Source organism: Anguilla rostrata, chromosome 1 (genome assembly GCF_018555375.3).
Source record: "Anguilla rostrata isolate EN2019 chromosome 1, ASM1855537v3, whole genome shotgun sequence".
In the NCBI taxonomy this organism is placed as follows: Eukaryota; Metazoa; Chordata; class Actinopteri; order Anguilliformes; family Anguillidae; genus Anguilla; species Anguilla rostrata.
The window spans coordinates 39,129,059-39,143,794 of NC_057933.1; the positions used below are offsets into that span (position 1 = coordinate 39,129,059).

The 14,736-nt window shown below is 38.0% G+C and overlaps 1 protein-coding gene across 10 annotated transcripts in view; it reads left to right on the forward strand.

Annotated features, from left to right (window-relative positions):
* Positions 1-1,727: 1,727 nt before the first annotated feature.
* heatr5a (HEAT repeat containing 5a) overlaps positions 1,728-14,736 on the forward strand; it is a 97,925-nt gene continuing 84,916 nt past the window's right edge. For 5 of the 10 annotated variants that reach the window (XM_064336112.1, XM_064336121.1, XM_064336130.1 and 2 more), the window contains exons 1-2: positions 1,728-1,907; positions 9,256-9,473. In XM_064336112.1, coding sequence (XP_064192182.1) covers positions 9,348-9,473 — 126 coding nt within the window. In that variant the 5' untranslated portion in view covers positions 1,728-1,907; positions 9,256-9,347. Of the gene's footprint in view, positions 1,908-9,255; positions 9,474-13,995; positions 14,186-14,736 lie in introns of those variants that run through there. The other 5 variants (XM_064336140.1, XM_064336156.1, XM_064336174.1 and 2 more) reach the window with 2 other exon arrangements.

The following is a 14,736-nucleotide window of genomic DNA, read 5'->3' on the forward strand; positions in this document are numbered from 1 at the left end:
GGGTGGAGAAATCAGCCTACAATTTTCCAGGAAATGTAGAAAACTAGGTATCTCCGCAAATATTACTATATGCCAATAGTAAAGTGAGGGCATTTGCTATCTTTTCATTACATTATAGGCATGTCTATATCACATGGTGGATCGGCTAATATGTGGTTGCAGTGCACATTCGGTTTGTCCGAATATATACGCTAATAGATACCCTAATAGAAACTCCCTAGACCAATCCCTTACAAAAATAATTTACTGCAAAGTTATTCTGTAGTTTAACGAAAGTACAGTGCAGTTTCATGTCCAAAATACTGCAGTAAAACTGCATTATATCGTGTCCAAATGCTGCATTATACCGTGTCCAATATATACTGCAGTAATACAGCAAACTGCAGTTAACGGTATTTAACTACACAATAAATATAATTTATTTAACACAGTCAAAGTAAATAACGACAAACATGGGGAAATGAATTAACGTTTAGAAATAGTATAACGATCTGTGCAGTGGACGTGATATATAATTCCGGAATTGAATGGGTCTAAATCTCATTCTCTCCTTAAACCACCATAACATCAGGTTTAAGCAAATGCGCACAAAAAGTGACCTCTAGCGGCTGTTACGTGATTTCTTGAGGACACAGAAATTGAGATCAAGCTAAACTTGAGGTGTAGGTTCAACCACAGGTGCCGAGGACACAGCAATGGCGCTCAAGAAGACACGTGACTTGTTCCGGAAAATGCGAGTTTAAACTCGCCTTAAACTCTAAAGCGCAGCTAAGCTAACGACAGAGCAATTGCCCCATTGTGTTTTGTGAAATGTCGTTGTGTTTTCTGAAATGTTGTGTTTTCTGAAATGTTGTTGTGTTTTGACCCTCAGGGCCACCGTAGATAAGGCAGACGGTGTGCCTTTTGGAGAAGCCTAAATTTTCACTCTTGGGTTTTGGGAGGTTCCAAACATCAACCAAAAAAACAATTTTGCAGTAAAATATTTTTATACAACCATCCATTTAAAAAACTAGACATATTAAAGTTATGAAAAAACATGGTTGTGCTTTGTTCTACCTAGGGGTAGGGGTATCTCAACTTTTAGGGGCCTTAGTTCCTCTACTAAAAGTTCACATACAATCCACAGCAACTATGTATCTAATTGCTTGTGAAAATGTGGGCAGTTGTGGGAGAATTAATAATTTATTGATTTTTGCAACTGTGCCAAATAATGCCAAATATTCTAAAACCAAATGCTTTTGAAGAGAGAAAAGCACAGTAATTATATCGTTTTACTGTATGTTTTTAATGAATCCTATTTTCCTTGTCTTTTTTTTCATTTCTATGTCAATGATAAACCAATGAGTAGATCTAATGTAAAGGAATTATAAAGTTTTCAAAGCACCACCTTCTATTACTTTTAGAAATGTATGGGCAAACCTCTATATTCTCCCAAAACAAACTATTTAAAGGGGAATTTCACTTTATAGCACTTCTGGGGTCATTTTCACACCTACCCGGGCTTTTGTGTGCACCCCAGCCAGTTTTTAGTTTGCTTGCTTCAATATTTAGATATTTAGATATACCCGTGTAAGCAAAACCAGATAAGTTGTTTTAACATTGTTCAAACAGAAATATCATGTAATGTATAAAACTGCGTTCGATTTTTCCTCAATTCTATTTAGTCGCAGGGAATGAGTAAGGTTGCAGGGAACAGCGGTTTTATCGTTGTTACTTTTATTTTGAAAATTTCAGACCCCAGCGAAAGCACACGTTGATGGTCTATCTGTCAGAGGGCAGTGGATGCCGTTCTGTGTAAGAAGCCTAAGCTAAACAGTTATTGGACGCTTCTGTAAAACGACAAATATTCCTGTCTCACGACTGGAATATCTGTAGCTTGCTACCTTAAGATTGTTTTCGACTGACAGGTAGGAACAGATTTTTTTTTAAACTTTTTTGTTCGCTTAGTACTCCGTTTTAAAGGACGGTGTTCTCACAGTGGCTGCTATGCTATCTACAGTTAGCCATTCAGGATTGCTTTGCAATCAAATGGCAGCCGCCTATCACGACTCGGGGCCGGTAAAAAGAATCGTAGTGTATATTATCTTCCATCGACTTGATTAGTTTCATTTTGGAATTACTTCCTCTGAGTACTAATTGACCACGTGTGTGCTCCGAAAAGTCTTTGTAACGTTGAATATGAGTGAACAGACACATCGAGCATTTTTTGGCTAGTTTAAATAGTTACGTTGGCTAACTCTAGCGCTAGCAAATGAAAATGACTAACGTTAGCGGCTCTGTTACTAAGGTATTAGCTAGCATTAGCCAGACACGCCGGACTTGTTTTATGCATAGCATCAGCAGGGAATTATTGTAATTCTTATCTGAAGAAAGACTCGTTTTCTACGTACAAAAATTCCAACTTACTCACACATGCAAAACACTGTTTATAAATCATTAATTCAAACTTGCAAAATTTAGGCCTACCATTTAAAGTATTGATATCAAAAGGACACCAAGTTACTGTACTACAAACGATGTAGGCTATCTTTCCTCACAAATTAAAGAAGCTGTATTCCAAAGCAATGCTACCCAATGTTTCCTAAATTGTTTCAAGTCACTTGGCCCTGTGTGTACAAGCATACAGTATATTAACAGGCCAAATATATGTGTGGATAGGTTCGTAAGAGTCTAAATTGATGGAATAGACGTCAATATATCAAATGTTTGTCTGTATGTATGTATTTAGCTGTCCAACCTGTCTGTTGCATCAATGATTGTATGTTTATTAGTTTAAATGTCTATTTGTAAATGTGAATGCTACATGATGCAAGGGAAATGTCTCCATGGGGATAATTAATTATTCCATGTAGGGTGGAGGACTAAAATAGGGCTGCTCCATTCTGGTACAGTAACTGTTGTCGGGGACCCTCTTGGGGCATGTGAGGTCAAGTTCAAGTTATAAGTGTTTTCATTCTGAAACATAGGAAGTAGAAATATTTCTCTCCCTCAAAACAGTTTTATACCTTAATTAATGTTACCCATTCATGTAATTTGTTAATGAAATATGGAAGATACTTTTGATTGTTTGTTGTTCATTATAAGTTACTATTTGTGGTCATTGATTTAGCTACATGAAGTGTGCAGTGTTTTGGCACTGGCGTGACTAGTAGCTATTTCGCTATTGAAAATGAATGAAGCACACAACTAATTTGGATGTGGATTAAATGTTGTATTTGCAACTACTTAGTGTTTTACTAGCTATATTCTTTTATTTTTTGGCATATGTTTATTAGACTTTAACTAGGCTAATTGTTTTATGCGGATTGAACTAATGTGAAGCACGTGCACTACGCTAGCTGTATGTAGCTGCAGTATAGTGTAGTTGGCCATGTAACTAATTAGATATAACTCTTTTAATTCTAAAACGCTGGATGTGTGAGACTGACTGCATGCTGCTGTTTCAGCTGCTTCAACTGCTGCATCTGCCACCAAATAAATAACACCACTGTGTTTCAACAGCAACCACAAACTCTCCCTATACTCCTTTTCTTCCACCAAGACCCACACATAAAACAACACAACGCAGTCTTTACGATCTGGATAATTTGTGTAAGGGATGAAAAGCATAAGGACACAGTAAAATAGGGTTACATATGTACAATATTTATTTTAAATGAAGTATTTATTGTAAGTAGCAAATATACAAGAACTTGTACATTTAGTAAAATGAACTTGCCAACCAACTAGTTTACATGCACCTAGGCTATAGATATTCAAACTCAAAATGTTTTTCATGTTGCCATACATTTCTTTTGGCAAGTCAATTAGGGCATCTACTTTGTTCACATCAGAGGTCATTTTAAAACTATCTATTAGAGACAGATTTAGTTCAGCTTTAATTCAGTATCAGTATTCCAGTGGGTCAAAAGTTTACATACACCATACAGGTTGTCTCTTTAAACAGTCTGGAAGATTCCGGAAATTGATTTAATGACTTTTTAAAAGATTCTGGTTGGCTAATTGTCACAATTAGGAGTTAATTGGCACCTGAGGCTGTATTTAAGGGCCTACTTGTAGAGCCACTGCCATTTTGCCCTTGATACCATGGGAAAATCCAGTCAACTCAACCAAGACCTCAGAAAAACAATTGTGGACCTCCACAAATCCGGTTCCTCCTTAGGGGCAATTTCCAAAGAACTGAAGGCACCACGAGCATCTTTTCAAACAATTGTATGCAAATATAAACATCTTGGGACCACACGGACACTGCAGCGTTCCGGAAGGAGGCACAAATTAACTCCCAGGGCTGAATGAAATTTTGGTCCGAAAGGTTCAACTGAACCCCAAGACAACAACAAAGGAACTGGTGAAGGAGTTGGAGACATCAGGTACCAAAGTAGATCTGCATCCACCATTAATAGAATACTACATTGCCATTGCCTGAAAGGCTGTTGCACAAGGAAGAAGCCCCTACTCCAAGACCAGCATAAAAAAGCCAGAATGAAGTTTGGAGGTGATAACCAGGACGAAGACCTAGCCTTTTACTGGAGTGTTCTCTGGTCAGATGAAACAAAAATGTAACTGTTTGGCCATAATGATCAGTGCTATGTATGGAGGAAAACAATTTAAGAAACATTGGGTAGCATTGCTTTGGAATAGCCTACAGCTTGTTTAATTTGTGAGGTAAGTTATTTGAGGCCTATAATGTTTGTAGTACAGTAACTTTCCGTCATTTTGATATCAATACTTTTAATGGCAGGCCTAAATTTTGCAAGTTTGAATTAATGATTTATAAACAGTGTTTTACAGTATGTGTGAGTAACTTGACATTTTTGTACGTTGAAAACCTGTTTTTCATGAGATATTTCTTTTTGCACTGTTTGTAATGGGTAGGCTAAGTGATAATAATAATTCATATATAAATGTAGGCCTATGAAAGACGTGCATATGCTGCACTCATAGAATGACGACACACATCTTCCGGTGCCATATATCTTAATGGAAAGAAGCAGTTCTTTTTCACTGCTAACAAAACATAGAAGCTTTTAGCCGAGCACATACGCAGACACTCACTTTCAGCTCGCTTAGCTTGCTAGTATTCCAGCAAAGCTTGCTAGCTAGCACGTTACAATACTGTTCTTTATCACAGTCTTTTCTTCTAACGGAAATGATTCATTTAATTACAAATAATTAAGCCCCATTTTTACAACGCACAAATGAGCATTATAACATGGTTCATCAAGAACCCACTGTAACATAGCTAACTAACCATGTGAACAACAATATAGCCTGCAGCGAGCACACAAGGTAATTATATTACTAACCAGTTTAGCTAGCATTATCTTACAACATTCTCGTGTATAAGCATGTAAATGTCAACAGGAATTCATATGCATACTAAAACTACAGAAAATTTGTGCTTTATATGGTCTTACCTGCAAATAAAACATAAAAGCTTTTAGCTGACCACATATGCAAAGACTCGCCCTCAGCTCGCTTAGCTTGCTAGTATTCCAGCAAAACTTGCTACCAAGGAAGACGTCCTGTGCATGCAAATCTCACACTGACTGGTGGCTGGTATTGCACTAGCTAACAGAGAGACAAAAAGATTCTTGCAGGTAATGCGTATGAAGCCGCAAATTGTCATATCAGAGAAGAAAAACAATTAAAAAAATATTATGGGGGCCTAGAAGTAATGTCATCAAACCCAACAACAGATATCTGCCTCCGGAACATATACAGGGCACTACACATACACATAAATACATGCAAACACACAGCCTTCATTCTAAAAGAAACATTTGAAATGGAAGTGTTTTTAATGGCCAGTCGCGTGTGACAGGGCTATGAATTGTTTGTATGTTGATGGAGGATCTATAGGGCTAGCAACCATTAATTTAAAAAGGAGGGGTTGTTGGGTAGCTACAGTAACTTTTAAAAGGTAGTTATCAGTACAGGGGCAGCGGTGAATGTGAAGCGTTTTTGAATTAATGAAACTGGACTTACCTGGTGTGAAATCATTATGTTGCAGCAGTTTCTATAGGACCAGTAACATTACCCACCAGACCAAATCGCAAAGCAGATGTTATAGATCAATTTTGCAGGCGTCTGTATTGTGTACTAACACTTTCCTTTACCATGAATGTCAAATAAATGAAAGTGGTCTATGTCATATTAAAAACAGAAATGTCTTTAATGGGCTATTACGCATGACAAACCTATGACTTGTTTGTATGTCAGTGGAGGATCAATAGGGCTAGCTAACATAAATGTAGAAATATGGCATCGCAGGGTTAAAGCTACTGTAGCGTAGTTTTAAAAAAAGAGTTATCAGTACAGGGGCAGCGGTGACTGTGAATGCTGTTTGAATTAAAGGAGTACCATGGTGGTTGAACGTGACACTTCCCAGTTGTCTTCAGGCAACAACAAAACAAATGTGCATAATTTTTTTATTCTTCAGTCATTTCAATGTACTTTAAAACGTATTTTTCTAAGCCTAAATTTCCCACTATAAAAATTCACCCGAACCGTCTGGGCGTGGTAATGAGAACTGTCAGTTAGCTATGATTGACAGACCGTTCCCCGTTACCATAGCTACCCCCATGATACGCGCTCTCTTTGGGAGACTGAATTTTCACAAGCTAGCTAGCTTAGTAGTATATCAAGTATCGATAGATAGCTAAGGTAAGGACGTTGACTTGTATCCAGTTACAATTTTTGCTATCTAGCTAGCCAAGTTAAGATAAAAGCACAACTATAACGTCCTCATAAAAGCGAACTAGCAAGCTAACGTTATCGATAACATTGCCTTATGAAAGCAAACCTCCTAGCTAGCTAACGTTAGCTAGCTAGCTAAATGAATATAACCAGAAATAATCTAAAGGAACTCTAATTTAAGTGAACCTAACGTTAGTCAAATATTTGCATTGTCTGAACAGCAGGACGGTGTGTCCTGTCAGATTTCTTTACGGGGCGTGGAAATAGGAGTGATTACTGTATTCGTGACGTAGAAAAATGACAACTTTCTCAACCGGTTGAAAATGGGACGATGAATTTAAAACGCATATTTCTCCAAAAATACAGAACGGACATATTTAATACTTTGCTCATTGTGTTTCTTCAATGCCTCTTGTGCAAATAGCACATAAAACAGAGAAAGTGTGAAAATCACCATGGTACTCCTTTAAAGAAACTGGACATACCTGGCGTGAAATCATTATGTTGCAGCAGTTTCTATACGACCAGTAACATTACCAACCAGACCGAATTGCAACTCAGATGTTAGAGATCAATTTCGGAGGCACCTGTATGTGTACTATAACATTATACTCGGTCTGTTGTGTCATTTGCAAGGTAGCTAACATTAGTGTAAACACAGTGAAAATGCCGAAAGTGAAACTGTCTAATTTGTGCTTGCATTTTATTTGGATTTTAGAAATATAAAGGATTTTCTCTCAAAGATTTTACAGATGTAAAAGCAATAGTTGAAATGTTGTATTTTTAGTTAGCCAGCAAGCCATTGTAATGAGTTAGAGGTTTGCTTCAGTCGGAGGGGCGATTTGAACCCGGGAATGTCAATCTTGCAACAAGTTCCACAGTTCCACAGGCCAAAGGATGTATATATATATATATATATGTATATCCTTTGTGACGCCTGGGTACGTTCCAAAATAGCCGTGTGTAATACCACACATGCTGTTTACGGTGTTGTCGCTGTTTGTAGTACAATCTGGGTTGATTGACAATTAATTTATCCAATAGGTGACAGAATAAACTTCCTTACAATGTATAATATGTCTAATTTTTCTTTTGGAATAAGAGATAAAATACTCCAGATACTCTGGAGATAAAATAATTTGTGTGTGGTTCCTGCTTGTTATGACTGAATGAATTGCTTTAAAAATACTGCACTTTGTATTTAACATTTTAACATTTTTTTTTCCATTTTGTGTTTTGTCATGTTTTGTACTTTTTAGCGTGCCAGTAATATCATTGTATTTCTTTCATGCCGTTGTGTGGTAGCGCTTTACCTTTACCAGTATCTGTCTGTTTTTTGCTGTTGCTGTTTTAACAACATCAATACCCTCAAATTTATTGGTTTGTGTGAATTTATCATCATTTTATCCACGTTAGCAAAATAGCCTACAGTAGCCTTACTAGCCTACAATGTTAACAATGTTGTTAATAATGCTGATAATGTTGCACAGACAATAATATCCCTTCTTTCCTTCTCCAACCTTCAATTGCTAAATAGCAGGCTAGAGGAGAGACAGACACGGTCGCGCTATCAACACCTGATTATTGACTGGCAATGGGGGGGGTGAAATGGCACAAACGGCCTGTATAGAGTCGAATTCCATAAACTGTCCTAGATTTAAGTTATTCTGTCAGACTTAGCCTATATTATTGAGTTTGTTTGAATAAAAATATCCCTAAGTTCAGCCAACTCCTAAAAAATGAAAACGTTTTTATTAGTTGACTAGCTATCAGGTATTGACTATCACAAACAAGTAGCTGCTAATTAGTTTTATAGCCACCTTCATTTCCCTTATGTTTCTCAAGCCATTACAGGAGCTCTCTGCATTAGTGTCGCTGGATTAAAATTATTTACCAGTCACTTGGCGCTGCTTTCATTTAAAGGCAAATATTTCTGCTGCAGCAAAACTAGTATTTGCATGACACTGCTACATCCATCCATCCATCCATCCACTATCCATGCCCACTTATCCTGGTCAGGGGGGTGCCGGAGCCCATCCCAGAGGCCACTTCTGCACCGCTGACTAAAATTTTCAACTGACTTCTCGGTTGAAGTAGCCTGGGTCGTGGATGGTAGGCCTATGCTTTACTGTCCTGGTGTTTCTCAGAAACACCAGGACAGTTTTTGGTTTTCTTAAGGACATGAAACAGGAGTGCTGTTTTTAACCAAAGGTTCTATCTGGTACATCTATCTATGTAATCAACAATGGGTGTTCCACAAACTAACATAAAACAAAATTGGTATGTAGGCTCACTTTAACAGGTAATGTAGTAGCTAACTGTCATACTGTACTAATATAATCTAGACAATTTACAGAAAGTATCAGAGTAGCACCGGTTGTTTTTGCATTAGTAAAATGAGGTAGGTACTGTATGTAAACAGTTGGTATATAACAGGATGGCAGCCATGTTCTGCTGTCTGTTCTCTGTCTTTCTGCCTGTGTCTGTGTCTGTCTGTCTATGTGCGTCTGTTTCTCTATGTTTACTTATGCCCCTTTGTTCCTGTGTCTCCTGCAGGTTGTGGGGCCACAGCACCGATGCAGTTCCCTGTGTGGTGAGAGCACAGTGGGGCAGTAGCACGAGTTTGAGGAAGAAGAGGAGGAAGAGGGATGGAGCAGGCTCACAGTTTGCTCCTGAATGAGGAGGTCTGCAGCCAGCTGGGCGACCAGCAGAGGGCCGAGTTTATCTTCGAGTGGCTGCGCTTCCTAAAGAAGCTGCTGGCAGCTGTGGACAGGGTGAGAACAGGGGCTGTGAGGGCAGGGAGGCTGGATCAAGTGCCCTGCAGGGTCAGGCTTGGTTGACGCTCTGTGGTGAGAGGTCCATTTTACAGCCACAGTAGTCTCAGTGCGACCTGGCTTCAAAACGATATCCAATGGACACATTCTCTTTCAAATGCCCCATTTAGTTTCACTGGCCCAATTTTTTATAATTAGATTATAAAGCGATTGCAGTCTTGAGTCTTTTTGGGTATGACACTACAAGCTTGACACACCTGTTTTTGGGGTATTTCTCCCATTCTTTTCTGCAGATCCTCTCAAGCTCTGTCAGGTTGGATGGGGAGCGTTGCTGCACAGCTATTTTCAGGTCTCTCCAGAGATATTTATTTCTCAAATGGATTTGTTCAAGGTGATTAATGTACACTGAATCTTGAAAGGGACATATTTACATGTAAAACCAATGGCAAGATTGTGATTGTTTGTTTATTCTATATTTAGTCACAGGTATTAATGTTAGAATGACATGGTATTCCACAAAAAAAATCCTCTTGTACAATTTTGCTATTCAGTGAGCAGTGCTTTTCACCACTGTATTGGCATACCTTCGGGCTATTGTTGAATTTATATTGTTGCTATGACGGAATACAAATTTTTGGTGGTGAAAGAATATTTTTGTTCTTTTTTTATTTTTATTTTGATTATTAGAGGTTCAAGCAGTTAAGCTGCTGGAACCCTATCACAGTTATTATTATTATTATTATTATTAGGGGCCAAGCACTGTAGGCATGTAGGCAACAATTTTATTTGTTAGTTTTTTTGCTATTATTTGGGGCTAGCAGCATGGGTACATATGCACCTATTGTATTTATTCTGCCATTGGAGTCTATGGCAACCCCTAGAATGACTTGGTGGATTTTTATGAAATTTTGGTATGGTGACAGAGGACCTCATCAAGTTTGGAGTCAGTACATTTACCCCTGTAGCACCACCAACAGGACTTAATTTTGGCTGTAACTCTTGAACCGTTTGGCCTAGAATTTTAGATTGTGATTGGATTTTCTGCCATATAGAATTTTATGAAAAACACATTTTAACTTCTTAGTGCAAAGCCCCTAGTGGTCGGCACGCTGGCGTGCCGAGATTGCTGAATTCAGACTTTCAGTGCTACTGCAACCAAAGTATGAGTTAAAAACAGAAATGCTGTGTTGTAGTTTCATTAGTAGACAATACACGACAACTATGCTGAATACGGAGTTTCGCAGCGCCACCATTGTCGCTCTGGTCGTTCATTTAATAAGCACCCGCTCCCTGCAGTCTCATCTGCAACTACACCCCCCATCCATACAATATTGTCTATCTGTGCATTCATAAAAATATTCTTTCACCACTAAAAAATCGTATTCCGTCATAGCAACAAGATAAACCCGACAATAGCCCTAAGATATGCCAATACAGTAGTGAAAAAGCTGCTCACTGAATAACGAAATAAACGAGACAAAGCTTTAAAAAATGATACCATGTCATTCCACAGTCAGTATCTACTAAATATTGAATAAATATACAACCTTCCCATTAGTTTTATGCATAGAAATGTCCCTTTTGAGACTGAGTGGTCATATATTGTCTTGGGCAATCCGTTTGTGAAATATAATAATAATAATAATAATAATAATAATAATAATAAACTTTATTTGTATAGCACTTTTCAAAAACAAAGTTACAAAGTGCTTTACACACATAAAAGAAATAAAATAATACAAGATGTAAACGACAGCTTAAGGAACACATTAAAACGAAGTATATGAATAAATTAACATGAAAATAGGACCAGCATGAAAGAGGGCCAAACAGAGGAACAGATACAGATACATGCTTAATAGAATATAGTAAATAAGAGGATTTAAAAAAATCTAAAATAAGAGTAGAAAAGGTATTAAGAGGCTAAAACATTAAAAGCAACTTTGTAAAAATGTGTTTTCAGAAGGGATTTAAAACAAGGCACCGATATACACGTGTTTGTGGCGCCTGGGTACCTTCCAAAATAGCTGTGCTTAATACCACGTGTTGTTTACGGCGTTGTTGCCCTTTATAGTACATTCTGGCTTGATTGACAATTCATTTATTCAGTGGGTGAGAGTATAAGCTTTCTAACGATGTATAACATGTCTAATGTTGCTTTTGGAATAGTGCTTTATAGGTCAGCGTAACCAAAAGTTTTCTCATCATCGCATTCACTGACGCATTCACTCTGGTAGCAGTAAAAGACGTTGCACCTGACAAAACGTCAACGATTTTTCGTAATTTCTTGGAAAATACTATTATTATTGAGGACTTCTGGGCATAGCTAAGCCGTATGTTTGCTGATAGACCTAGCTGACATCGTTTTCTGGAGTGAGACAGAAGCGGATAGAACTGTATCATTGATTTACTGCCTCTGTCTCTATCTACTGTACACAGATAAGATTTCATCATTGCTATGTCGCTATGTAAGTATTACTGCTCAAAATATTTCGGTTATATACATTATTTTTAAAATAGAGTGTCTTTAAATAGGTTAGTGGTATTCTATAATGAGGATATTCCACACTGTAATGTGTGCATTTGTGGATAGTTATAGTTTTTGTGATGCATGCAACATTGATGAGATGAGAGTTGGAACACTGCCAAAACGTGGTAGACTGTTGAAAATTGTTTTCATGTCATCCCATCCCCATACAAGAAAACATACAAGAGTACAGAGTATAGAAATACATACGAGAGTTCATTATTACACATTTAGGTACTGTACCGCATTGTGTGACAATATTTTTGCATTATTTTTTAATCTGATATCAATGTTTCATTTTAAACCTTCATAAAGGGCTCATTTATATACTTTATAATGGAGAAAAAACATGTTATTCATTTTTGGAGAGATTTTGGATATGTTTCTGGACCCCTAGATATTTTAGACCACTGACTGATTGTCAGGTTGTAATTCCGACTTGAAAATGATGCAACAGTGATTTTCTTAGGTCAAAACAGTTGATTTGTAGTGAAATATGTGAATATTTTGTGATTTACAGCAATGCATAATTTAGATATTTTTGATTGATTTGGAGACGCTGGGTACACTGCTTAGTTTTTACTTCATATATCTTTAGTAGTTATACATATCCACCCTTAGATTGTATGAGCTTGTGGTCAAGAAGTTTTTGATGCAGGACATTGTTTAACCTGTATAGTTTAACCTGCTGTATATATGCAATCTCTCAGTATTTCATTGCAAACTAAAAAAGAGCAAATTCATTTTTGATTTTTTGCCTAGACAGTTATATTTATGGCTCTTTATTTCTTCCAAAATTATGAATATACACTAATCAGAGATTCCGGATTTTCCGACCTGAAAATGTGACCCATGTAAATCATGTAGATCCATAAAAAAATAATTTTTCTTTGGGGGGTCGGTGGCTGAAGTGTGAAGATTTTTTTTCCTTTCCAAGTATCCACGAGGATGTTTGTTTGCGTTCAGCTCGAGCTCAACATGCCCAATTCCACACCTGCGTACCCCAGTCGTGCTCATGCATCAGTGGTACTGTCACGCCAAATTTGATCCGGGCTGGCGGGTGAGGTAATGACATTATAAAACCATTGTGACGTACTTACAGTTTCGTTACAGCATCCGTTGCTGTGCCGACGATGCCAGCCTTGCTACATTTCGTGGTGACAAAGATTCTAAGAAGACTCAGCAATTTCTCTGGTTTAATGGGTTATTTTCCAGCCTGAAATGCGATTTTATTAGTAAACGGCTACACATGTCATGTCATCTAACTTGCACGTAGTTGGCTATCTCCCTGAATATTAATTAAATATTTTTAACAGAAAATTATAATTATAAATGTGATTTAAAGGCAAAATAAATGTTGTGTCACTGACAAAAAAATAAAAATGTTCTCTCTCTTTGCTGTTGTTGGGCTGGTGACGAGTTGTAAGAGCGGAATAAGCCCCCAAAGTGAAGCACAACACTGCCTACTGATCGTAGATAAGGTCGCTGTGAGATTGTTTTCCGTGGACGATTTCAGATGCATGCTCCCATATTCCTGAAAATACTGTAGCGGTGGCTAGCTATAAATGCATACCGGTGTATGAGTGCTGTATGCATTGTGTTGATCGTAGCATAGTGCTGAACTTCGGCTTAAATTTTCTGAACCTTGGTGTTACACTGGTGTAAGTACACTATTTAACAATTAGTGTAAGGTCTTGGGTAAGTGCTTCGTTTCTGCTGTGTTCCTGTAGCGTCTGCAAAGTTCTGGAGACAACCAGCCAACACAAGGATTCAGCCTTTAACTTGTTTATTCCTTGGAAGAATACGGACGGCGTTTACTCCCATTTGCAATACGGCATTGGTTATCTATTGCTTTTAAAACTATCTGGACAGCTATCAATCTTCCCTCCAACCCAAAATATCTGTACCACTCCTCTCTCTCTCTGACTCTTGTGCTTTTTTTCTTTTTTATCTCCTCCTCTCTCACTTTGCACCAACCCCTCTCTCTACACATAGCCTACAGAAGCCTTCCCAGTCCAAAGTATCAGTGGATACAGCAGTTCAGGCTCACGTCTCACAAATTAGTTGGCTGCTCCGAAGAACTGAACAAACGGTCTTATCACTCTGCGAATCCAACTGCCGGCAAGAAAATGGCCGAAGATGCCATTGTGGCAGCACCTGTGAGCATTGGCGCAGATTTCAGGGGGTACGCAGGGGATACGTCCCCCTCAATATTTAGAACACGTGCATATGTCCTCTCCCCCCTCCCCCCCCCCCCCAATAAAAACTGAATTTTGTGTTTTCCTTTACATAAGTAAATACATTTCCCCCATAAATTGATTGTAGAAAAGGCACAAATTGGTGCATAAAAATTCACCCGAATGCAGGAAATGAAGTGTTTGACGCCCAAAATTTCCAGGGGAAGGACCCCCAGAACCCCCCCCCCCCCTCAATGTGTCCCCCTCAATTTTCAAACAAAGTTGCTTCTGCTGAGTAAATATAAAATATTAAAATATATAAAAATAAATTTAAATGTTTTTTTTTTCTAATAAGTTCTTGTCATGGGTCATACTTTACCATCCATATGCTATAGTAGAGCCGCCACCAGTTTCATCCTACCTGTTTTTAAGGAAAGATTCTGGATCAGCACTTTGGAGCAAACTTGTGGCCCTAGTAGATTTCTGGAAAAAGTATGAAATGTCAATGTCATGAGGTGGGGCTGCCGCGCCGTGCTCTGCGCTCTGTAGCTCTGTATGT